Source organism: Eubalaena glacialis, chromosome 7 (genome assembly GCF_028564815.1).
Source record: "Eubalaena glacialis isolate mEubGla1 chromosome 7, mEubGla1.1.hap2.+ XY, whole genome shotgun sequence".
Classification (NCBI taxonomy): Eukaryota; Metazoa; Chordata; class Mammalia; order Artiodactyla; family Balaenidae; genus Eubalaena; species Eubalaena glacialis.
Genome location: NC_083722.1, coordinates 61,419,400 through 61,447,162, shown reverse-complemented (window position 1 = coordinate 61,447,162; position 27,763 = coordinate 61,419,400). Strand labels below are relative to the sequence as shown.

Sequence of the window (27,763 nt, the reverse complement as noted above, 5' to 3'; positions counted from 1 at the left end):
GTATTGTAGGTCAATTATATTCCAAAAACAAACAAACAAACAAAACATAGAAACAGAGATCAGATGTGTGGTTACCAGAGGTGGGGGGCTGAGGGGACTGGGAACTGGATGAAAGCAGTCAACAGGTACAAACTTCCAGTTACAAGATAAGTAAGTACTAGGGATTGTCAAGTACAACATGATAAATATAATGAACACTGCTGTGCGTTCTATATGAAAGTTAAGAGAGTAAATCCTAAGAGTTCTCATCACAAGGAAAAGAAAATTTTTTTCTATTTCTTTAATATTGTATCTATATGAGATGATGGATACTCACTAAACTTATTGTGGTCATCATTTCATGATGCATATAAGTCAAATCATTATGCTGTACACCTTAAACTTATACAGTGCTATGTGCCAATTATATCTCAATAAAACAGGAAGAAAAAAAGAACCATAAAAATTAATTAATTAATTAAATATAAAAACCGGTCAAAATTTAAAATTACCAAAGCTAAATATTACACACATTTATGTAAATACAACTGGAGTATACTAAAATTATGCGTGCTAACTTTGAATGGCCCACAAATCAATTTCAATCAGCCATTTTAAAGTTAATTAACGTAGTCTTTTTTTTTTTTAATTTATTTATTTGGTTGCACCGGGTCTTAGTTGCGGCATGCATGTGGGATCTAGTTCCCTGACCAGGGATCGAACCCAGGCCCCCTGCACTGGGAGCGCAGCACCTTATCCACTGCGCCACCAGGGAAGTCCCACGCAGTCTTTTAATGTGTAAACCTGTATCTAAAATGCATGCAATGAAAAAACTGTCAACAAAAAACTCTTACCACCAAAGAAAAATACTTATCAACTATTACTGGCTAAAAGCAAACTAATATCTGCCTAGGTAACCAATGTATATCTTAAAATACTATTTCTGGGGCTTCCCTGGTGGCGCAGTGGTTGAGAGTCTGCCTGCTAATGCAGGGGACACGGGTTCGAACCCTGGCCTGGGAGGATCCCACATGCCGCGGAGCAGCTAGGCCCATGAGCCACAACTACTGAGCCTGCGCGTCTGGAGCCTGTGCTCCGCAACAAGAGAGGCCGCGACAGTGAGAAGCCCGCGCACCGCGATGAAGAGTGGCCCCCGCTTGCCGCAACTAGAGAAAGCCCTCGCACAGAAACGAAGACCCAACACAGCCAAAAATAAATAAATAAATTAATTTAAAAAAAAAAAAAAACCCAAATGAGTTTAAAAAAAAATACTATTTCTTATTAAGATAACTTTATATCCATTGGGCAGATTAACACCTCTGGTAAACTACTAATTAAAAACAGGTTTACCAACTTTCCCATATGATTTGGGTATGTCCTCTCCTGTCCATCTCCACCACTGCTACACAGTCAACACTTCCACTCTCCCTTGAAAGTAAACTAATCCAAAAGTTCCCTAGCCAATCGCCCTGTCTCCTCTTCTCCTTTCTCATTCTCTTCAATGTGTTCTCCACACAGCAGCCAGAATGATTATCAAACATGAGGCAGTCTTCCCCTATCAGGCTGACCTCTGAGCTAGCCAGGGGTTTGGGGGGGTGTCCAAGGCCAAGCTTTCTAACTGGCCTGTAATCTTTCTTCCTTCCCTTATCACCTCCCTGCTCCTGCACCCCCATCACCACGGTTCTTTGCAATTGTTATTTCTGAGGCCAAGTTTTCCAGAGGGGTGGGAGCAACATGTCAGAGATCAAGTTTGGGGCTGCCACGGCCACAGGTTTGGTTACACAGAGGAAGAATTGAGCAATTAGGCAAATACAATGAAGATAATGGGAGTCAGGCTTCTTACTACCAGAGAAAGGAGTTACAAACATGGGAAGGTAGACAGCTAGAAGAAACGCTGGCTTTGGATTGGAACTGGAGGTAACAGTGTGAACTCATTTTTTAATACAATGTAATACAGATACAAAAAGAGGTATAAATGTGTGTGTATTTCCTAAGTGTATATGCTGAGAGGTCCTAGAAGCAATAATACCTAAGTAGCAATAAGCACACCTAGAGGCCAGATAAATAATACTATGCATTAAACGGAGCCAGTCCTTAGAGAAATTGCTGGCTCCATGGCTGCAACTGAGAAAATTCAAGCGCCAAGCCTAAAACAACTAGCTATGCTAGGAAGTTAAGGACTCAAAAAATGATGAGGATATGTCAGAAGAACACAGGAACTAGCTTTAAGCAGTTTCTACTAGCCAAGTCCAGAATAATTCAAATAAGTAACAAATCATAACCCATGGAGGAAAATAAGAACACCATTCTAAAGTAAACAAAACAAACAGGTGAATAGGGAAAGCTCTACTCTACTGTACAATGCCAACTAATAAATCTAGAAGAAACGATGAAGTGAGAAAAGTCACCATTTGGCATCTTTCATAATATAATATCTGATTCAGGTAAAATCATTAATGGAATCTAAAACACGAAAGTTTGATGGAAACAGGATATTACAAAGTCTCAAAGTACCTCCCCACAAAATACTAAGTAGTATAACTTATTAACTGTAAGGCCAAAAAATCTGGCAGACAGCATCTTAACAAAGTGATAAAAGTTAAACATTATCAGCAATGGGACAAATCAACCTCGTGTTTTTCCTAATATGCACTAAAAAGAACACAGCATCACTTGGGTGGTACTAGAGCCCCAAAATGCATAAAACACAAGAAAATATGAGGCAAGCCCTTATTAAGGGACATTCTACAAAGTAAGTAGCCTGTACTCTTCAAAAATGCCAACATCATGAACGACAAGGAAAAACTGAGGAACTATTCCAGAATGAAGGAGACTAAAAAGGCAATTAAATGCAATGCAAGATCTGGGATTAGATCCTGGACCTGTAAACAACATTACTGGGAAAATCAGCAAAATCTGAATAAGTTTTGTAGATTAAATGGTAATATTCAATCAATGTTAATTTCCTTATTTTGAAAGCTGTACTGTGGTTATGTACGAGAGTATTCTTGGATTCCCATTATACTTATAATTACATCCAAAACATTTGACATAATTCATCATTCAACTCTCCAGCCTCAACTCAGAATATTCACTACACATTCTATGCACTAAAATTCTATGCTCTCTCCTGGCTAAGGGCCTTCACCCATTTTTTTCCCCCATACCTGGAAATTTTCCCATCACAATTTCCCATTTTTCTTGTCCTCATTCATTCACTCATTCAACAAACATAAACTACAGGTTTACTATGCACCAAACACAGTTCTAGGACATAGGAATTCAGCAGAACATAAGCATTTAAAAATTTGCACCCTTGTAAAGCTTACTTTTTGAGGGGGAGACAAAACAAGATAAAGTAAAAATGTACTAAAGTAGATAGTGCTAAGTGCAATGGCACTTAAAGAAGTGAGAGAGATACGGTATGTGTATGGGGTGAGGTGAGAAGGCTGTAGTTTTTTCAGATAACATGGTCATTTGACTACATAAAAGTAAAAAATAAAAAATTTTAAAACATCATGGGGGCTTCCCTGGTGGCGCAGTGCTTAAGAATCCACCTGTCAATGCAGGGGACACGGGTTCAAGCCCTGGTGCGGGAAGATCCCACATGCCGCGGAGCAACTAAGCCCATGTGTCACAACTACTGAGCCTGCACTCTAGAGCCCACGAGCCACAACTACTGAGCCCATGTGCCACAACTACTGAAGCCCGTGCGCCTAGACCCCACGCTCCACAACAAGACAAGCCACCACAATGAGAAGCCCGCGCACCGCAACGAAGAGTAGCCCCCGCTCACCACAACTGGAGAAAGCCCATGCACAGCAACGAAGACCCAAGGCAGCCAAAAGTAAATAAATAAAATAAATAATTTTTTTTTAACAATCATGAATAATAGAGAGGGCATGAAGGAAGTGATGGGATGTGAGGGAAAAGCATTACCAGTCAAGGGAAGAGCAAGTGCCAAAAACCTGAGACCAGAGTATGCCTGAAAAGATCTCTGCCATGATAAGGAGGCATATGGCCAGAGAGCGAGCACTGGAGAAAATAGTGGGAGATTAAATCAAGGAAGTAATGATGCCTTGAGTACAACTTGTAAGACTTTTGGCTTCTACTATAGAGTAAGAGGAGGAACCATCCAGAGGGTTTGGACAAGAGTAACACGAGCTAATCCATTTTCACAGAGTCACCCTGGCTGCTATGTAGAAAACTGACTCGCAGGTGTGCCAGGGCAGAAGTAGAGACAAGTCAGGAAGCTATTGCAGTAATCCAGTAAACAGATGATCCACGGTGGTGGCAGAAATGATAGAGCCACTCAATCTCACTCCTTTTCTAAATTAGTTCCTCTCTCCATTTATAATCTTAGGCCCCTGAATTTTTCCTTCACAGAACTTACCACAGTTGGTAATATATTTATTTGCGGGACTTTGTTTAATGTCTTTTCTCTCAAAGGATTGTAACAGAAACTGGGTCAATTTGCTCAGTTTCATTGCTAGCTCCAAACAAATGAATCAGTAAAATACAAAGTTTTTAAAAAGCAACTTTTTTTAATCTCTGAAAAGTAACACCTGAGATTCTCTGTTTTGGGAATAAACAGGAGCTACCAAAAAACGTGTCCATAAGGAGAGACTAGCAAGTACCAAGACCCTGAGGCAACAATGTGCAAGGAGGCCGACAGGGTTATAGAGCAGGGACTGGCACACTTTTTCTGAAAAGGGCTATTCTAGGCTTTGCCAAAAAAAAGGCAAAATTAAGGATAAAATGTAGGTACTTGTTATAACAAGAGAGAAAACTCCTGCCCTGCCCTGTGCGCTTGTTACCTGGGTTGGGCCATCTCAGATCGTGGGTACACTAAGTACACAGTTATCTAATTGCCATTAGCTGGAGACGTTCTCCGGGGGAAGAGGATCCAGTCTGGTGGCAAGAAGCCCAGGGGAGGGAGGTGAGTAGTGGCTAATACAGTCCGTTTCACTCTCTGCCCCAGTGACACTCAAATATCGGCACGCCCTTCTCTCCTGCCAGAGAGTCCAGCCATCTCAACTTGGGCGGCTGGTACAGCTGGCAGGAGAGAGGGCAATTTGCTGCGTCACCAAGTCCCGGTGTGAGATTACACCATTCACTGCCAAGCAGAAAACCCAACGTGTAGGGCACTTGAGCAAGCCCTGGCAGCAGTGAGGCATGGCTATTGGCCAGAGAGGCAAACACTTGGAATAAAGGGGAGGATGGGGCAGAGGGGAGCACCCCAGCTAGCTCTCCAAGGCTCACAACGCTAGAGTGGTGCCCTGGACCATACGAAAACAGGCAGCTGGGCAGGCCTTAGTTTGCCGACCTCTGCTCTACAGACAGCAAGGAAGGAAGTAGGAGGAAATGAAGCTACTTGCTCTGCAAGTGAATCAGGCAAAAAAGAAACGCTAAATAGAATGTACTAAAATTTTATACCTACCCTATTTATTCCAAAGCTTTTGGGGTCAACTCTCAAAACTTATGTGGGGTAGCAGTGCGTGTATATCCTACATTTAAATGACTAGAAGATACGCAATGGAATCTTCAAAGTAAAATAGCTGTCTTAAGGCAGGTTAAATAATATGAAATATAAGTATGAAAAAATGAAATATAAGTACTGTACAACAGTCACTGGAAATCAATAATATCTGACTTCATAATATGGAGTAAACTCCAACAAAGAGACCAACTAATGCTTTTCAAAAGAAAATAGCCATTGCTAACTGCAGGTACCACAGGGAAAATGCTGTTCCTACAGTACGAAGTACAGTAAGCAATTCCACCACATACGACCCTCATAGTTCAGCCTAATTCTCAGTTATCAAAGCTCTCTAGAGAGGGAACAACAGTAGATCAAGAGAATCTACCACACCCCTCTCTTTATCATTTAAATATGCTATACTCAATCAGCAGATTCTATCCCAGTGTATACCTCTAACAAATTAGACCTAGGCGCAGTGGTTGAGAGTCTGCCTGCCAATGCAGGGGACACGGGTTCGAGCCCTGGTCTAGGAGGATCCCACATGCTGCGGAGCAACTGGGCCCGTGAGCCACAATTACTGAGCCTGCGCGTCTGGAGCCTATGCTCCGCAAGAAGAGAGGCCGCGATGGTGAGAGGCCCGCGCACCGCGATGAAGAGTGGCCCCCACTTGCCACAACTGGAGAAAGCCCTCACACAGAAATGAAGACCCAACACAGCCATAAATAAATAAATAAATAAATAAAAATTAAAAAAAAAAAAAAGAATTATTGAGGTAGCCCAAATGATTTCATTTAAAAAAAAAAAAAAAAAAAAAAATTAGACCTAGGCTGCAAGTTTTCCACAAGTGGGGAGAGGGAAAGCCAGTATGCTACACCAGAGTACTGGCGTAGCAAAAAAAAAAAGAAGAATCTGTACCGTTAAAGATTTTATTTTAAAAATAAGTAAAAAAAAAAAAAAAAATTAATTAACTATAACATCCTAAACATAAAAAGGTAAGTCAGACAGCCCTGAGTTTGAATCCCAACTCCACCAACTCTTAGCTGTGTGACTGCATGCAAGTTACTCAACCTCTCTAAAGCCTTCCTAAAGTGAGGGCAAAACCTCATTTAATTTAAGCATGAGGGACAAATGATACAATACATACTCAAAGCTTAAAATACTGCCTGGACACACTGCACATGTTGGAAAAACGGTAGCTACAGATTCTTATTTTACAACTATTCAAAAGTATTTTACATGTTCTCCAGTATTTCATAAAACTCAATCACTTTAGAGCACATATCTAAGAACTCAACGTTTAAAATCTCACGGGGAAATAAAAAGGAAATGAATATATTTCTTTTAATATACCAATGATAGGTACAGGACAAATTCCCATTAGAAATTCTAGTTTTAAAGTTTTTTTTAGGGGGAAGGTGTGAAGACGGAGAACAACCAATCCACGTTAGGCAAAGTGATACTGCAACGCAAATTCACGTAACCCATCCAGCTCCAGCCAGTATTGAGGGCTGGGCAACTCCCAGCCCACCAACCAGAGACAGAAACAAGAGAGCTGGGCCAGATATTGATCACAGTTAACAGATGCCTCCTGAACCTTATTTTCACACTTCTTTCTTTGCCCAATGTACCTCATGAAGAATCACTAATGAAGTACTACTGCAGCAGATTATGGCAGAAAGTAAATAGTCAGGGAGTCAAGAAGTCAAGATCTTAGTCTAACTCCACCACAAAGCTAGCTGCGTGGCTTAAACCTCCTGTGTGCAGAAGATTCTGAGAGAAGATTCTCTCTAGGGTTACAAAGAATGAAAAAAGTCCTGACAAGCTATTTTATTTATTAAACATTAGAAAAGTCAGAACACAGAAAAGCAGAGATTTTCAATTTTCCTTTAAATTTTCAAGTTCATTCATTTATGCAGAATAAAATTACTGAGCCAATTTAAGGTCTGGCTACTACAGATACTCCTTGAGACCAAGGGTCAGGTATTATATATCTTTATATTCCCCACACTATTTTATTAACAAATTGTAGCAACGTCTTTAGGGCTAATATTATCTCAATATCTTAAGCAACAATCAGAATGTAAGCAACAGCTTGAGAAGTAAAACGGAACAGCAATATTTTCTTTCTTGATCTGTAAAACACTAGTGCTGGGATAAAATTTCAGAAATTATGAAACTAATTCCATCAACTTTATTTTACAAATGAAAAAGATACTACCATAATGCAGCAAACTAAATATTAGCCCACAAAAAAGTGACACACAAATCTATTTAGAAATTTTACAAAATCTACATAAAGGACTCGAGTTAAAGAAAACTAAAATTACAAACTATGAAAAAATATCAACAAGAATACTATATACCAGGGACTTCCCTGGTGGCACAGTGGTTAAGAATACACCTGCCAATGCAGGGTACACAGGTTCGAGCCCTGCTCCGGGAAGATCCCACATGCCACGGAGCAACTAAGCCCATGCGCCACAACTACTGAGCCTATGCTCTAGAGCCCACAAGTCACAACTACTGAAGCCTGTGTGCCACAACTACTGAGCCCGCGTGCCTAGAGCCCGTGCTCTGCAACAAGAGAAGCCACTGCAATGAGAAGCCCACGCACTGCAACGAAGAGTAGCCCCGCTTGACGCAACTAGAGAAAGCCCGGGCACAGCAACAAAGACCCAACGCAGCGAAAAATAAAATAAATAAATTTATTAAAAAAAAAAAAAAGACACATACACCCCAATGTTCATTGCAGCACTATTTACAATAGCCAGGACATGGAAGCAACCTAAATATCCATCAACAGAGGAATGGATAAAGAAGATGTGGTATAATATATATATATATATACACACACACACACACACACACACACACACACACCACACACAATGGAATACTACTCAGCCATAAAAAGGAACGAAATTGGGTCATCTGTAGAGACGTGGATGGACCTAGAGATAGTCATACAGAGTGAAGTAAGTCAGAAAGAGCAAAACAAATATTGTATATTAACGCATATATGTGCAATTTAAAAAAATGGTATAGATGATCTTATTTGCAAAGCAGAGACACAGACACAGAGAACAAACATATGGATACGGGGAGGGGGATGAATTGGGAGACGGGGAGTGACATATATACACTATTGATACTATGTATAAAATAGATAACTAATGAGAACCTACTGTATAGCACAGGGAACTACTCAATGCTCTGTGGTGACCTAAATGGGAAGGAAATCCAAAAAAGAGGGGATATATGTATACGTACAGCTGATTCGCTTTGCTGTACAGTAGAAACTAACACAACGCTGTAAAGCGAGAATACTCTGATAAAAATTTTTTTAAAAAAATTCCTTTACCTATCCTACCCTTCTATTAGATGTGGACACACATAATGGCCAATAACGTATGAGCAGGGTATTCCGGGGCAGTTTCCAGGAAACATCCTGGAGGCTGAGCCCTCTGCCTCCTTTCTCCCCCCCTCCATCCTCCTAAAACTTGGGTATGACTGCTATCTGGACCTTGAGAGCAAGGACTCTAGGTTTTACAGAGCAGATCACTGCAGGAGCCAGAGCCTGAGCCTGATGAACTTCACAGAACCACTACACCAGCCCTAGGCTACCAGAACTACCCATCCACCAACTTTCCACACGGAGTAAAATCATAATTTTTTTTTAATTTATTTTTTGGCTGTGTTGGGTCTTCATTGCTGCACACAGGCTTTCTCTAGTTGCAACGAGCGTGGGCTACTCTTCGTTGCGGTGCACAAGCTTCTCATTGCAGTGGTTTCTCTTGTTGCGGAGCACTGGGCTCTAGGCATGCAGGCTTCAGTAGTTGCAGCATGTGGGCTCAGTAATTCAGGCACGTGGGCCCTAGAGCACATGGGCTTCACTAGTTGTGGCGTGCGGGCTCAGTAGTTGTGGTGCATGGGCTTAGTTGCTCCACAACATGTGGGATCTTCCCAGACCGGGGATCGAACCCATGTCCCCTGCACTGGCAGGCAGATTCTTAACCACTGAGCCACGAGGGAAGCCCTAAAATCATAATTTAACTCACTGATAATTTGAGATCTACCACACACAGATGACTTCACCCCTAACACAGCAACATAAATAATATAAAACTAAAACAGATAATATAAAAAACTGCATACATGACTGTTGAGATCCTCAACTTCCATTCCCCCTGACCAAATTTCAGAAAGCTGACAACCAGGCTTTTTCATGGAAGGAGACTGGAAGCTTTCTCTCTAAAGAAACTAATCACAACAAAAGACATGGAAGCTGGTATCTGGAGCTTCCCCCTTCCCCCCAAAAAACCCAGCAGGGTTCCCATCTGATCACCCAGTGTAAAATTCACTATTTACCAAGGCTCTCCTAATCAATTTGTAGTTAAAGTCACTTTACAAAGGATGACACTCACTCTTAATATTATAACTCATAAATGTATATTTTAGGAAATTTTAATAGGTCATCTAGAAGTTAGTAACAATAAAAAGGCAAGTCACTGTACCTATATGTAGAGCTGTGTATCAGTACTTACCAAGCTAGCTTCTATTCTTTAGGAATTAGATTAAACCCTCTTTTTTTAAAATTTTATTTAAAAGTTCATTAAGTTTAAAATATGTAAATTGATGTTCAGTTTACACAATTATCACAATATAATTATTAAAAGTAAGATAATCTGCTTGATTGGATGAACACCCCACAATTGTTTGATTTTTACATCACGTATACCAAAGGTACTTTTGTACACACCTCCATTTATTAGACTGTACTAATATCTATTAGTTTACTCTAACTCTCCTAGAACAACAAGAAGTAAAAAAAGGGTAGTTGTTGAACAAATGTGCTAACAGCATAATACAGATGACTAAAGAAACACAGTTTCAAAGAGACTATCTCCTCAACAGCCCTAGAACCTAGGAACAGTTCTCACATTTACACCTTGGAAAAGACTAAAGGAATGAACAAATGAATGAAGTTTTAAACTTCACAGAACCACTACTCACTATTCTCTCATCTTTTAGTCTCTGAAGACTACACACCCTTAAGGGCTGAGACCAAACCTAATGTATTCATGTGTACACTATACCACAACCCATGCTTTTTTAATACTACTAATGAAAAATCGTCACTGAATGCTACTCATGTCTACATAAGAATTGTATTGGAGATTTTTTTTAAGTATGTTAATTCTAAAGAATGGCTAAGTATTCATACGTTAAAATTTTTTTCATATGTTTCTTTTTTTTTAATTTTTAAATTTTATTTATTTATTTTTGGCTGCGTTGGGTCTTTGTTGCTGCGCGTGGGCTTTCTCTAGTTGCGGCGAGTGGGAGCTACTCTTTGCTGTGGTGTGCGGGCTTCTTATTGCAGTGGTTGCTCTTGCTGCGGAGGATGGGCTCTAGGCGCATGGGCTTCAGTAGTTGTGGCACGCAGGCTCAGTAGTTGTGGCTCATGGGCTCTAGAACACAAGCTCTGTAGTTGTGGCGCACGGGCTTAGTTGCTCCGTGGCATGTGGGATCTTCCCGGACTAGGGCTCGAACCCGTGTCCCCTGTATTGGCAGGCAGATTCTTAACCACTGCACCACCAGGGAAGCCCTAGCTTTTTAAAAAGCTTATACTAAGTATCAAGCTAGTGATCTTTGCAACCCAACAGTCTTATCTTTAAAACTGACACCAAGGGGCCATCATCTCTCTAAGCGATCTATTCAGTATCCTCCTTCTGGAGAACCAGCTCTTCCCCAGTCCATACTAATATTATTTTAATCCATGCTGGGCTTCCCTGGTGGCGCAGTGGTTGAGAATCTGCCTGCCAATGCAGGGGACACAGGTTCGAGCCCTGGTCTGGGAAGATCCCACATGCCGCGGAGCAACTAGGCCCGTGAGCCACAATTACTGAGCCTGCGCGTCTGGAGCCTGTGCTCCGCAACAAGAGAGGCCGCGATAATGAGAGGCCCGCGCACCGCGATGAAGAGTGGCCCCCACTTGCTGCAACTAGAGAAAGCCCTCGCACAGAAAACGAAGACCCAACATAGCCATAAATAAATAAATAAATTTTTTAAAAAGGTTTGAATCCATGATGCATGGAGAAATTAAACCAGCAGAATGACTCAGACAAGGGCAATTAAATTAGGCCATTTCCCACCATCATACATGGGCACAAGCCAACCCAATCAGAGGCCTCCATGGACTTTCACCAGGGTGTAGGAGAAAAGCACTCTTACCTAAGATCCTGAAGGTTAAGACCACTGTAATTACAGGAGTGCCAAGATCCTGAGTGTTAAGACCACTGTAATTACAGGAGAGCCAGTGGCCATCTCTCCCAATAGAGAAACAAAGCTCTCCTAAGAGGTAATCATTATGGAGGCAGGATGATCTCCTGGAATGCCTAAAGATAAGGAAGCAATATTCCTTGACTTTTCAGTTACTAAGCTAGTTTAACCTGAGCTGCTCCTACCTGCATCCTAATACAGCTGTGTCTTTTCTGTGAAACAAGGAGAATATGTTACACATAGGAAATCAGATCATTAACAAGATGGGCCAAAGAAATTTTTTTAACTATAAAGTGCTATAAAAATGTTCTGCCATCCTAACTAGAAAGAACTACAAAAGGAACTCTCCTTAAATACAGCCTGAGCTCAATAAACATTTGCTAAGATAACAAATTTACTCCAATATCTGCATACCTGTTTGTGAACAAACTGATTAAAAGCAACCTATCTTGAACGTTAATGTCACTCAAGTTTAATTTCAAACAATGGCAGCTCCTAACCTATGGAGTTCTCCATTTGTCGTTCGGTTACGATGAACCTAGGAAGATGGCTCATTCCGAAGTGGACAGTGTAGTAAGTAATAAACATGGGTTCCAGTGTTCCAATTCTGCCACTTCCCTCAAGCAAGTACGATTACGAAATCCAAACCTGGCCAAGAAAGTTTTGCAGTGATGCAAAAACGGGGGAAGGGAGGAGTCTCAGAGACCCCCTCCCCCCACCAAAAAGTGAAGAAAACCAGTTCTGGGTAAATGTGGCACGAGAGAGCAGTACGTGGCAGACCGACCGAGCCTCGGTGGACCAAGGGCTAGGGCGGGCAGCTAGGGGAAGCGGGTCGGGTCCCCGCGGCCTTCAAGGCCGCTCCTGTTCAGCAGGAAGGAATGCAGACCACACCTACGCGCCCGGCCAAGCAGGGGCAGGGCGGCCGGCCCGGGCCGTGGGTGTGAAGTAGGGAGGCAGGAAGAGCGGAGGAAGCAAGAAGAGCTGCAGGCCGCCGACGGCCTCCCCCCGCCCGGCCCCAGGCCCACCTCAGCAGCGTCTCGAGCGCGCCCTCGTGCTTGTCCAACGGGCGGCCGAGCGCGGCGCGGCGCAGCTTGCTGAGCTCCTCCGCCGCGCGGCAGTACTGGGCCTGCTCCTCCCCGCCGCTCGGGTACGTCTGCTGGATGAACTTCACCAGCGGCTTGGCCAGGTCCACCTCCGAGGTCTTCTTCAGCTGCACTGAGACGAACGTCGCCATGGCGAGCGCCTCGGCCGCCCTTCGGGCCAAAGGGACCGCGGGACGGCGACGAAGGCCGAGGCGCGCGGGGTACCGGACGAGCGGACTGACTGGCTGACAGAGCTCCGCTCAGCCTGCGTTTCGGATCCGGCCACTTCCGGGAGCTCTCGCGCAGGCGCAGTCGGCGCGCCGCCTGCGGTCACGTGAGGGAGTCCGGGCGCCGGCGCTGCTCACCTGGGCCCCCACTCTGCCTGCGCCCAGACTTACGGCGCCGGCTTTCTCCACAGGCGGAATTTTCTCATTCCTCCGTACTTCCTCGGCAGGTGGGCAGAGTGCTTTCACGTAAAGATAACTCTTCCTCCGCTCTAACAATTTCCCGGGGAAGGACTCCTGTTACTGCCACGTGTGCGAGTTTGCAGCCACCTGTCCAAGACCTGGCAGCCTCAGGGTTATTGTGACCTATGGTAATTCATTCAGCGGGCTGCTGTGTATGAATACTGTGTGCACAGTGAGCCGAGTAGGCAAGGTCCTGGCTATTGTGCAGCTTAATGTCAGGTAAGGACACAGATATTAAGGTGGACCAAAAAAGTATCTTGGTACAAAAAGCAAGGTGCTTGGCATGTAGGGTATGAGGGTCCCTCGAAAGAACCTAGTTTAAACAATAATAATTATTAAATAATTAGTGAAGGCTTTTCTGAGGAGGTGAACTTTAAGAGACCTGCAGTTTGAGAAGATGCTTGACATTAGGAGAAGGGAAGAGTGGCCGGGAGAGTAGTGGCTGGGGAGAGCCTCCCAGACCAAGGAGCAACAGCCCTAGGAGGCAAGCACTTCCCATGTTCAGGGAGTGGAAGCAAACAGTGTGGCAAAAACTTAAAAAACAAGTAGAGAATGGGATGAAATAAAGTTGGAAGAGTAAACAGGCCTCAAATCGTTCAGAACCTTGTAAGCCAAGTTAAAGAATTTGTATTGTAGAATAAATGGAAAGGAAGCTATAAATGGCATTTAAGCAACGGTGACATGATACAATTTATCGATACATTTTTAAAAGGCCACCCTGTGCATCATTCTGATGGGATGTCATATGAAGTATACAATATCGTCATCTATGATCTATTCCAGGCAAAAATGTTTAACTTGAATCTGTCAATTCTTTGCATCTAACACACAATTTATAAAGAAATACAGGGGATAGAAGAGCAAACTAAATGATACCATGAAAAGTAACCAAACGAATCCAGAAGGTGGAACATTAGGCAGAATAACTGATCCCATCTCTTTAAAAATTATAGTTATGAAAAAAGCCACTGCTCTGTAAAAGAAATTTGAGGGACATAGAATCTGGATTGAATCCTGATTTGAACAGACCATCTATGAAATGCGTTTTCAGGGCAATTGAAGAAATTTGAACATAGATGGACTGAATATGAGATGAAAATGTATTGCCATGGAAAGGTGGAGATCATTAACTGAAAAGAGCAAGTCACAAAACAGTAGGTATGTTACAATATCTCATTTTGATATCTCATTTTGATTATAAAATGCACATATGTGTGTTTATGTACTATGAAAAAAGATCTAGAAGGATTATACCCTAAGGAATGAGCAGTTGTAATCTTTGGAAGTGGAAATATATTATTTTCTGTATTTGTTGCCTATCTTTTTGTGTAATTTTTTACAGAATATATTACTACTTTGTTACAAAAGTTTATTTGGCCACAGTTTTTAAAATTTTTAAGTTTATTTTAGTTAAAATGTTCCAGGTTAAAATAAATAAACTAGCCACTCTGGGTGCTATGTAGAGAATGTATTAGAGGAAGGCAGGGTAGAAGCACGGAGCCAAATCATGAAACCATTTCAGAAATCCAGGCAAGGGATCATGAAAGCTAGCATTAGCAGTAGTAAGCCAGACTCCCAGATTTGGGGCCTGAACATCTGAGCCATCAGTGGAATCATTTACTGACATATTAAAAAAAGAAAAAAAAAAAAAAAACTGATGGATAATCCACTGATGGGCCCAGAGCATGGGAAGTGTTTATACCAAGCATTCAAGTGGAGTCATTAAATTGACAATTGGGTATATGAGATTAGAGCTCCAAGAAGAGATCTTGTTTGGGAGTCAACAGTCAGCATACAAATTAATTTTAAGCCTCTGGGCCTAGAAAGGAACACAAAGAAATAGAAATAGATCAGAAGCTGTCAGGAAATATAATATCCGATTATGTGTTTTTTTAAGACAGAAGATAGTATTTTGTAGGTTGGCTGACAGGACTGATCCACTGGGGAGAGAATGAAGATTCAGAAGAGCTGAGAGTAACCAAAGGAGCCAAGTGCACGAAAAGAGGAGAGGAAAGGGTAACCAGAGTAGGGAGGGTACAAGAGAAGGGATTAACTGTCAGAAAGATGAGGGATGTGTCATTTGTTGAGGCAGATGGAGGGGAAAAAGGAAATGAACATAGATGTGGTTTAAGTGTGGCATTGATCAAGGAAAGATTAAGGTGATCTTATCTGATGAAACATGATCTGTCTCTGCATGTCTCTCCAACTTTATGTTTTGCCACTTGTTCCTCATGTATTACTGCCCAGTCACGTTGGTCTTATTTCAGTTTCTCAAACTCTCACTAAGATCTTTCTTTCCTCATATGACCTGAAACACTTTACCCCTTTCTTCATATCTCGGAAGAAATGTCTCCTCCCCAGCACACGGTCTAAAGTAGATTCCCCCCTTGTTAATGTCTAACTCAGCCATTGTTTATTTGCTTCAGAGCACGTATCCTAACTAGCAAGTTTTTTGTTACTTGATTAATTTTTTTCTGACTTTCTCACTAGAATGTAAACTCCTTAAGGACAAAAATTGTGTTTATTTTGTATACTGTTAAGTCTCTAGCACTTGGCACTTAGTAGGCAACTCAGTAAATATTTTTGAATGAGTCAATGAGTTTCACTGCTTGCAAAAAAATTAAAAGATTTCTACTATCAAAGTAACACAGCTTTCCCCTCAATAGCAGGTACCCTCATTAAATAGGCATTAGGCCAGTGGCCAAAGAAGGAGGGTATATAAGGGTAGGCTAGCTCATGTTCTGATAATAAACAATTTCAAAATCTCAGCATCTTAACATAATAAACATTTGTTCCTTGCTCATGCAAAGTCTTCTGTGGGACAAGCAACTGTCCAGGGTCGCTGTCCTCCAAGCAGTGTCTCAGTCATTCAGACGAGTTTGATCTTGTAGCTTAACTGTCTTAACATGAGACTCCAATTTCAAATGGGAAGAGGGAATCTGGAGCATCACACAGCAACTGTTCACTGCCTCCGCCCTCTCACTTTCATTACCTTTCATTGTCTAGAACTTCTCACATGGCTCCATCAGACTGGAATGGGATCAGGAAGGGTGGTCTTCTGTATGCCCAGGAGGGAAGGGAGAACTGGATGTTAGGGAGCCCTAGTGATGCTTTCCAAAGATACATTTCACTGTTTCCAAACTCGCTTACGGTAACATTGATTTTCCGTCTGTGTAATGAAACTTCATAAAATGTGTTCTTAGAGTGTATCCACAGTGTAACGTTTTGGGGAATATTAAATCAATAGATTTTTTCCTCCCTGATAATCCCTGGTTCTGGTGAGCCCATCATTACCCCCACTGATTGAACCAATGGAAATAAACCTCTCTGGATTGACAGAACCCTGCTGAAAACAGCTTTGATTTTCAAAATAGAGCTTTATAGTCCATGTTGAGACAGTAGCCTGAAAGTAAGCACTTGTGATTTTTGGGAGGAGCGAAGCCTTGTTGAAGAGAAAAGAAGTTTATCAAAACCAAGCCCAGAAGACTGTAACAAAGAGTTTTTACAGTAAATGAGAGGGTAAATAGTACAAGGATTTGATGTAAGGAAAGTCCCTACAATGCAAGAAAGAGGAAGCCCTTTTGGGTGCTAAGAGGAAGAGTCTAAGAGAGAGAAAGTGAAGGGCAAAAGGTAAATGAGGTGTCTTCACTCCCCTACTTCACTCTCTCGGGGTAAACTTAAGGGTGTTGGGGGGTCATGGGGGAGGACCTACAGGAAAGGAGGCAAGGAGTAGAAGAGTTTAAATAGACTTGCTGAAATCGATAACATTAAGGATGGAGAGGACTTCCCTGGCGGTCCAGTGCTTCCACTGCAGGGGGCGAAGGGTTCGATCTCTGGTCGGGGAACTAAGATCCCACTGCCACGTGTCACCTGGGAGACACATCATGTGTATAGAATGGAAAGGGGAATGGTGTGGGGCAGGGCACTGAGTTTTTTGCAACATATAACATGTTTGAGAACTATTTATCTCCTTAATCTATTTGCATATTTCTAAAAAATTTAAAATGCAAGAAGAGAAAATTACCCATTTTCCACTTATGGGTGTGTAAATTTTGAGGTCCACATGGCCTCAAATTTTTTTAAGAGAAATAGGGAAACTATTAAGCTTTTTATGTAGACGTATTCCCTGTGCAAGCCCATTCTCATCCCGTATACTAATGATCATATTTCCACCAGCTGCCAGTTCTCTAATACCATTCAGAGGTATTTAAATAACCTGCCCTTTGCCACCAGTGTCTCTTAGACAGGAGTTGTTTTACTTGGGTAAGATAACTTCTGAGAATAAATATCAGGATTATTTTGAAAGAATTGCTTTACAGAGTAGAAATAAATAATTCTGGACAGCTGTGCGTATTATCTTGTGCGTATCTCGACGTTTGAGGGCATGTTTCTCCTATTTTCACCAAAATCCAGTATGTGTTTAAGTAGTATCCAAAGTTGAAGAGGAGCTCCCTCACCCTCTCACCCTTGCTTTTGTTAATTTGCTTTTAGAGTTATATGAGGTTTCTTTAGTCTGTTCCCTCAGGCATACACTAGCTCTCTGTTTCAGATTCAGGGAGCAGTAAGTAAATGGTTATTGGTATTTCTTCATATTAAACATACTTGAGTTTCCTTGTAAGAAAATTATGCATGTACACAGACACATGTGATTTCATTTATCTTTACTTATTTAATATTTATGATCATATATTAAAAACCAAACCCTCCCCGTAAGCTTCATGGTACGAAGGAAAGTATCAATAACATGTGGATGGCCAAACTAAGTTATTCAGCAAGTATCTGTTCAGGTTCCACTGTGCCGAACAAAATTTAAATCAGGAGAATTCTGTAACCAATATATCAATCTATTGTATATATTTACAAAGTTCTTGGTTCCACACTCATAGAAGATAGTTCAGGAGATGGTTTATAGGATGGGGTCTAGGACAGGAGGTAAGCCCTACAATGGTAGCTGTGCAGCAGAGTAGCCAGACCAGATTAAAACAGGAAGATGAAGGGCTGCAGAAGGACGGTCCCATAGAGAAAAAAAGAAAGATTAGAGGGGGACTTCCCTGGCGGGCCAGTGGTTAAGACTCCACGCTTCCACTGCAGGGGGCACGGGTTCGATCCCTGGTTGGGGAACTAAAATACTGCATGCCACGCGGCTTGGCCAAAAAAATAAAAAAAGAAAGATTAGAGGGATTAGATAGAATACCTGATGTGATGGAGCTTGCAGAAAAAACTAAGAGTTATTACAAAGAAGAACAAAAGACTGTGACACTCTAAGAAAAAGGAAATAAAATCATTGTGCATCCCTTGGTGTTTACAGTCATAATAAACACTAATTGTTTAAGGTTGTGTCCACCAGGTTTCTTTCTAGAAAAATTCCTATTTCTAAAAATTTTTTATTGAGGTATAGTTGATTTACAATATTTTGTTAGTTTCAGGTGTACAACAAAGTAATTCGGATAGATAGATAGATAGATAGATAGATATTCTTTTTTTCAATTCTTTTCCATTATACAAGACATTGAATACCGTTATTACAAGACATTGAATATAGTTCCCTGTACTATAGAGTAAATCCTTGTTGTTTGAAAAATTACTATTTTCTCTTTGTAATTAATAAATAATTTGTGGGAATATACTTTGAGACTATATTAATGTGTTGTTCCTCATTAAACACTTCTTTTTTTACTAGTTTTAGCATCCTTTGATGATACTCACCTGACACTATTGCTATGATAGTGGCAAAATGGTGATTTTCTAATCCATCATTTCTCCTATATTTATTAGTAGGCATTATTCTATAAGGAAAACTTTTCCTTTCTCTCCCATTTATTAATTTATTCATTTACATATTTATTTATATCAGCACAGACTCATGGATTTTTATTCAGTAGGTTATAATCCACTGCTATCATTATTTATTTTGATGCTCTACCTTGTCCAGGAGTTGGCCAATGGAAGCACCTTTAGGCTGGCTCCTATGTTCTTTTTCTCCCAACATTTTAATTTTGTAAATTTCAAACACAGCATAGAATTTTACAGTGGACACCTACATACCCACCCACTTAGATTCTAACATTAACATTTTACTATCACACATATCTATCTTTATCACACCTCTGTCTATCTAATCATCCCTCTATCCATCCATCCATTAATCTGCCTTACTTTTTTGGATCCATTTCACAGTGCATTGCAAACATCAGACAGGAAAAGTAAAGTAAGTAACTTGATTGGTGAATAGGTAATAGATGGGAATCAAAAGATATTATCTAAATGATATCAACAAATATCATTTAAAGCTGACAAATCAAATAGCATAAGGAAGTAAAGAAAAAGGGGACCAAATAATTTTCTAAAAGGCATTACTATAAAGATAACCATTGAAGCAAAAATATAAACTTTCCTAATACCAAAAGAAAATTTAAAAGAGCAAACAGGCCACACAGGCAAAAACATAATAAAAATAGCAACACAATAAATACAGCACAGAATGATATAACAAATTGAGATCAAACCTAACAGTCATGTAATAAATGTAATTGGGTTTAAATCAACATTGAAAGAAAAAAGACTTTTAGATTGAATCAAAAAGGAAAACCCAAATGTGATAGATTGTAAAATTGGCTACAAATTCTTCTCCCTTCGTCTATGACTTTGCATTGTGATGTTGTAGATCCTCTCATCAAGAACTGGAGTCTGTTTGACCACCCTTAAGTCTGGGTTGTTGATGTAAATTGCTTCGGCCAATGGGGCATTAGCAGTCGTGATGCAAGCCGACACTTCAGCCATCAGAGCTTGTTCCTTCTTGCTGCACTTGAAACCTTGTGATCTCTCTGTACAGACTAGCCTGCTGGATTATGAAAGATGGCCCAGTCATCCCCCTATCCTCAGCCAATAGTCTACTAATTGGCAGACAGGAGAATTAGGCTATTGTAGATCATTCAGCCACCAGCCAACCCCCAGCTGATGTTAGTTACATGAGCAAGCCCATCAGAGTTTTGCTGAGCCAGCCTAGACCACAAATGCCCAACCAACCCACAGAATCATGAGCTAAATAAATGGCTCTTGTTTTAAACCACCAAGTTTTGTCACAGTTTGTTATGCAGCAAAAACTAACTGATACCCCAACATGGCACATATAAGCAGTACACCTAAAACAAAGTGATTCAGAAAGGATAAATAGAAATAGAGATATGCCAGGCACATAGAAACAATAAGAATGCAGAGGTTATCATCTTGATATCAGACAGTTCAAGCCAAAAAGACATAAATATGATTAAGAACACTTCATAATGCTAAAGGATAAAATTGTCCAGAAAAATAAAATGTAACTAAAGCTACAGTTATAGGTTTTTAATATCTATATGTTGGGTAACCCAAAATATCTATGTATCAACACAGCAACCACCATCACAAAAGAGAAACTACAAGATTAAATTTTGAACTAATAATTTCAAATCTTTTGGCCAAATGTTTGAGTAGCTAAGAGAATTAAAAGGAATATCACTCAGGGATGACGCAAAGAGGATACATCTGGAGGCAAGATAGATGAATAATGTCCTCTCTGAATAATGTGTAATACCTCATTATGAGAGATGTGGCCATGCAAATTATACGGCAGTTGAGAAAGTATATATTTTCCATATTCTCTGTGAAAAATAATATTTGTTTTTGGGAGATGATGATTCAACAGCCACCTGCAACACCTTTCGTAGAAACAAAAGGAATCTCATCTACAGCTCCCAGTAGCAGTGAGTTTGTTCACCTACCTTGTACTTTGTAGGATCTGAATAGTCGAAGTTCCCCACCCTAACTTGGGAGTATGAGAGGACTCCACTGCCCTTACCCACCACACTCCCTCCCAGGGTATTCGTCTAGCCCTGTGGTTCCAACTTCAGGTAATTTTGCCCCGCAGGAGACATTTAGCAATGAATGGAGACATTTTTGGTTGTCACAACTTGGGGGTTGGGGGGGGGTGCTACTGGTGTATAGTGGGTAAAGGCCAGGGATGTTACCTACAATACACAAGACAGTCCTACACAACAAAAATGCATCCTGCCCAAAATGTCAATTGTACTGAGAGTGAGAGTCACTCTTGAGAATCATGCAGTCATGCGGTCAGCCCTCTGTATCTACGCATTCCCCATCGATGGATTCAACCAATAGTAGACTGAAAATGTTTGGAAAAGAACTTCCAGAAAATTCCCAAAAGCAAAACTTGAATTTACTGTGATGGCAACTATTTACGTAGCATTTACATTGTATTAGGTATTATAAATAATCTAGAGATGATTTAAAGTATATGATAGGATGTGCATAGGATATATGTAAATACTACACCATTGTATATAAGGGACTTGAGCATCTGTGGATTTTGATATCCATGGGAGTCCTGCAACCAATCTTCCATGGATACCGAGGGACCACTGTACTCTGTCTGGTAGACTTTGAGGTGTTCCTACCTCCCATATACCTTCACCCATTCACCCTTCTCTGAGTATCCTAATCCTCATCTGGGTATCCTCACCTCTCTCTTTGTCCTTTTTTTTTCTTTGTCCTTTGTCTTAAACCTTAACGGATAAGGACGTGGCTCAGGCCTTAGATCATTAGTATAATCCCATCCTCAAGCCTCAGTAATTAAAAAAAAAAAAAAAAATGACCCAATTCTAGCTATTGAGGTATGAAAGAGGTTTGCCAATTCTAGCTATTGAGGTATGAAAGAGGTTTGCCAGAGGTCTCAGAGAAGGGAATTTCTTTGCTATTTTGAGAATTTCTGAAAGTGACCTTTCTTTCCCTAGATGTGGATGAGGAAACATGTTTCTGTATGTCAGAGTTCTTTCTTGTGCGCAATAGAAATGAACTGTGGATAGTTTAAGCAGCAAGAGAATTTATTAAAGGATATCAGGGACTTCACAGAATCTCTGGGAAAGCCAGAGAATTATAGGACACACGGCAGAATATATCCTGTTGCTCCAGGGAAAACACCACTGCTTCCCCACTGAGTGCAACTACCCCGCTAGCAGATAATGTGGGGCCCTTGGGGAGCCTGAACCCCCACCACTGCTGCTTCTGAAGGTAGTACTGTCACCTCTGCCAGAGAGTCTCTGCATGGTTTTTGCAACTTTGTGTCACCAAGAACCTTTTGAACATACTGGCAGAGCTACAGGAGAGTCTGGGAAACAATTTCTGAATTCCACGTTGGCAAAGTAAGGACTCATAAGATGGAGAACTTCCCCGCAACCCCAGGAAAAGTTTCAAAGGTGCCTTGCAGCCATTAAGCATGCATATGTCCACTATACCTTGGAAGTTGTTGACAACCATCTTATGACCTTGATGGAGAATTAGGCTTCGGATGAAATTGACATGCCGGAAGTCAGAGAGGAGAGCTAGAAAGAAACTGGGTCAACGAAGATATCACTGAGATGCTGAATCAAACCACAGCTAAGCCCACCTTGTGTCTGGGATCTAGGTCCAGGGCCTAGTAAACCCCCATTGTTGTTTAAATTGGATTTTCTGTTACTTACAAATAAATGCATCCAAAGCGATATGTAAACAAAAAATAATTGGAAAATATTCCTGAATTCTTAACTATGGAATTACTAGATTACAGGGTATGTGCATTTTAAATTTGGATATATGTTAGTCAATTACCTTCCAAAATTTTACATTATTGTTTATTTCCACTAACAGTTTGTGAGAGTTTCTTCACACCATCACTAACACTACACTTTATCCTACTTTTAAATATTTATTAACCTTAGATGTTAGATGAAAAGTAGCATCTCATTATGCTTTTAGTCTTAATATTTAATAAGTAAAATTAAAACTCTTTAAGTGTTTTTTTTTCTTCTGTTAGATACTTATTTTTATCCTTTGTCCATTTTTCTATTGGGTTACTCATCTTTTTCTTTATTGACTTAAAAGTATTCTTTGTTTATTAATAAAATCATTCTTTTGTCGTATATTTTGCATTACCATTTTGTCATTTGTCTTTTGGTATACATATCTATTTTTAACATTGAAATTAAACTGGTGTGTCTATGACCATACCACCCTGAGTGCACCTGATCTCAGAAGCTAAGCAGGGTTGGACCTGGTTAGTTCATGGGTGGGAATATCTGGTGCTGTAGGCTTTAATAATATACATGAAGAACAGGTGTACACAGTACATTATGTGTACTGTATGTTTGTGTCCTTCCATAGTAGACTCAGGAAGAGAGTCCAAAGTCTTAATCTTGCTTATAACTGGCTTTAATAATGAAAGATGGATGAATTCAGTAAAGTTGCAAAATACAAAATCAATATATAAAAATCAGTTGCATTCCTATACACTAACAATGAACTATGGGCTAAGAAAACAATCCCATTTTACAATAGAATCAAAAACAAATACTTAGTAAATAAATTTAATGAAGGAGATGAAAGCTCTGTACACTAAAAACTATTAAACATTGATAAAAGAAATTTAGGAAGACACAAATAAATGGAAAGATAACTCAGTGTTCATGGGTTAGAAGAATGAATATTGTTAAAATGTCCATACTGCCCAAAGTGAGCTATGCATTCAATGCAATTCCTATCAAAATTCCAATGGCATTTTTCACAGAAATAGAAAATAGAAATAGAAATAGAAAATCCTAAAATTTGTATGGAACCACAAAAGACCCTGAATAGCTAAGCAGTCTTGAGAAAGAAGAACAAAGCTGGAGGTATAACACACTTCCTGATTTCAAACTATATTGCAAAGCTATAGTAATCAAAATATTATGGTATTGGCATAAAAACATACATATAGATCAGTGGAACAGAATAGAGCCCAGAAATAAGCCCATGCATATATGGTCAATTAATCTGTGACAAAGGAGATGAGAATATACAATAGGGAAAGAATAGTCTTTTCAATAAGTGGTGTTGGGAAAACTGTATATCCACATGCAAAAGAACAAAACTGAATCCATGTTTTACACTGTACACAAACATCAACTCAAAAATGGATTAAAGTCTTGAGTGTAAGACATGAAACTATAAAACTCCTAGAATAAAACATAAGGAGTAATCTCCTTAACCTTGGTCTTGACAGTGATTTTTTTTTTTTTTTTTTAAATTGACACCTAAAGCAAAGGCAACAAAAGCAAAAGTAAACAAGTAGAGCTACATTATACTAAAAACTTCCACACAGGAAAGGAAACCATCAACCAAATGAAGAGGCAACCTATGGAGTGGGAGAAAATATTTGCAAACCACTCATCCAATAAGGGATTAAAATCCAAAGTATATAAGGAACTCAAACATAAAAACAAATAACCCAATTTTGAAATGGGCAAAGGACCTCAATAGACATTTTTTCCAAAGAAGACATACAAATGGCCAACAGGTGCCTGAAAATACGCTCACTAATCATCAGGAAAATGCAAATCAAAAAGACAATGAGATAGCACCTCACACTTGTTAGAATGGCCATTGTAAAAAAGACAAGAGATAACAAATGCTGGCAAGAATGTGGAGACAAGAAAACCTTTGTACACTGTTGATGGGAATGTAAACTGGTGTAGCCGCTTAGGAAAACAATATGGAGGTTCCTCAAGAAATTAAAAATAGAACTACCATCTGATCCAGCAATCCTACTTCTGGATATATATATTCAAAGTAAATGAGATCATCATCTCAAAGAGATATCTGTACTCCCATGTTCATTGCAACATTATTCACAAGAGTCAAGGTATGGAAACAAGCTAAGTTTCTGCTGATGGATGAATGGATAAAGAAAATATTATGTATAATATATACGAATAATATTCCATTTTATATATAGCATATATGTGTGTGTATATATATACACTAAGAAAGAAGGTAATTCTGCCATTTGCTACAACATGAATGAATCTGGAGGGCATTTTGCTAAGTGAAATAAGCCAGACAAAAACAAATACTGCATGGTACCACTTACATGTGGAATCTAAAAAAAATTTTAACAAGAGTTGAGCTCATAGAAACAGAGAGTAGAATGGTGGTTGCCAGGAGAGATGGGAACAATAGGGAGAGGTTGGTAAAGGGTACAAACTTTCAGTTATAAGGTGAATAAGGCCTAAGGATCTAATGTGCAGCACGGTGACTGTAGTTAATAATACAGTATTGTATGATTGTAATAGGCCAAGAGAGTAGAACTTAGGTGTTCACCCCCCCAAAAAAAGGATGACTGTGTTCATTAACTCGATGGTGAGAAACTTCTCACAGTGTATAGGTACACTTTTAAAATATTACAATTTTGGGCTTCCCTGGTGGTGCAGTGGTTAAGAATCTGCCTGCCAATGCAGGGGACACGGGTTCGAGCCCTGGTCTGGGAAGATCCCACATGCCGCGGAGCAACTAAGCCCGTGCGCCACAACTACTGAGCCTGTGCTCTAGAGCCCGTGAGCCACAACTACTGAGCCCGTATGCCACAACTACTGAAGCCCGCATGCCTAGAGCCCGTGCTCTGAAACAAGAGAAGCCACTGCCATGAGAAGCCCACGCACCACAACGAAGAGTATCCCCCGCTCCCTGCAACTAGAGAAAGCCCACGCGCAGCAATGAAGACCCAATACAGCCAAAAATAATAAACAAAAAATAAATTTAAAAAATATATATTACAATTTTATTTGTCATTATATTTCAATAAGGCTGGGAAAAAGTGAAAAAATGAGAGATGAAAAATGAAAGACTAAAAGATGGAAAACTGCTACAGTTCACACAGACCCCAGTCTCTCCTACCTCTGCCCCACAATGTGTCACTATTGAAACACAGAAGATTTGCTATATCAGGACTGTTCACAAGATGGAGCTATTAAAACTTGAGTGCTCTGATAGTCTGAGGTTACAAACTTGAAAGACTCTTTTTCCTAGGGCACACCTGTGGTGCTAGAGGGAAATTTATAAGGGCTGAGCTAGAAACCTGTTCTCACAACCAGCAATGTTAAGCACAGGTAAGCAGCCCAGGCTTCCCTCTCCTTCGTGGTGAATTTTTCCTGGGTTAGCCTTGGTGTCTTTTGCTGCCATCTCAGGTCAGGGATGCTTCAGTGCATCAGAGGTGATGTATTAACACTGATCCTCCCAAAGAAAGTGGTCAGGATCTCAATAACTTCCTTCCCAGAAGACTCTTTAGTCTTTGGTAAAATTTGCTGACCCTCTCCTATCAACCTTCAAACTCCTGTACTAAAGGACATGTTGTGAAGAGCAGCATTTAGATTCCACATATAAGTGGTACCATGTAGTATTTGTCTTTCTCAGTCTAATTTATTTCACTTAGCATAATGCCCTCAAGGTCCATCCATGTTGTCACAAATGATGGTGAAGTCACAATGTCCAGATAACAACTGCACAACAGTCCTGATTGGGGCAGTGTGACAGGCAGATCAACTGTGGTCCTCACCATGGTTCTGCCATTGTAACTTACCTTTTTTTTTTTTAATTTATTTTATTTTATATATTTTATTTTTGGCTGTGTTGGGTCTGTTGCTTCACACGGGCTTTTCTCTAGTTGCGGCGAGCAGGGACTACTCTTCGTTGTGGTGTGCGGGCTTCTCATGGCGGTGGCTTTTTTTGTTGCAGAGCACGGTCTCTAGGCACACAGGCTTCAGTAGTTGTGGCACGCGAGCTCAGTAGTTGTGGTTCGTGGGCTCTAGAGCACAGACTCAGTAATTGTGGCACACGGGTTTAGTTGCTCCACGGCATGTGGGATCTTCCCGGACCAGGGTTCGAACCCGTGTCCCCTGCATTGGCAGGCAGTTTCTTAGCCACTGTGCCACCAGGGAAGCCCTGTAACTTACTTTTAACCTGATGAAACTTCTAGAGGATCTGCTTCACCAAACAGGGAATAAATCTAAATGTAAAATACAGATCAAGGACCCAGGGAATCTAGCCCAGAAGAAAAACAAAGGGAATTCCAAGACTGACATCAGAAGAAAGTCCTAGGATTACGGTTGTACAGAACACCTAGAGAGCAACCAACAGAGACAAGAAAAGGAGATTTACAGAGGAAACATTTCCCAAAAGATTGGAACTAATACATTTCAAGGCAATTAACATATCCAAGAAAAAAACTAAGGAAACCAAATAAAGACTTAAGTGTCTGTTAATAGCAGAACTGGTTTATTCAGATCAACCCTACCACCAAAGACCAATAAAACATCTGCATAGAATATTTGAATTAAACTTCTTAAGGCACTAATGAGCTAACAACATTCTGAGGTAGTGTTACCCAACTAAATGTGGGTCCACTTGCCCTGGCACAGTAAAGCCAATCTACTGACACAGGGTTTTGGTGAAGGAGAGCATAGCTTTTATTGCAGGGCACCAAACAAGGAGTCCAGGGCAGCTAGTGCTTAAAAGACCTGAACTCCCCCAAGGCTTTCAGAAGAAGGTTTTTAAAGACAGGGTGAGGTAGGGGGTGTGGGGTGTATGATCAGCTCATGGACGTTCTTCTGATTGGTTGGTGGTGAGGTCAC

At 40.5% G+C, this 27,763-nt stretch overlaps 1 protein-coding gene across 1 annotated transcript in view; it reads right to left on the bottom strand.

The window, feature by feature from the left end:
• Window positions 1–13,117, bottom strand: part of PDCD6IP (programmed cell death 6 interacting protein) — a 63,183-nt gene extending 50,066 nt beyond the window's left edge. Inside the window, exon 1 of the mRNA XM_061196476.1 lies at window positions 12,766–13,117. Within this exon, the coding sequence (XP_061052459.1) occupies window positions 12,766–12,974 (209 nt within the window). The 5' untranslated portion in view covers window positions 12,975–13,117. The remainder of the gene's footprint in view (window positions 1–12,765) is intronic.
• Window positions 13,118–27,763: the final 14,646 nt, after the last annotated feature.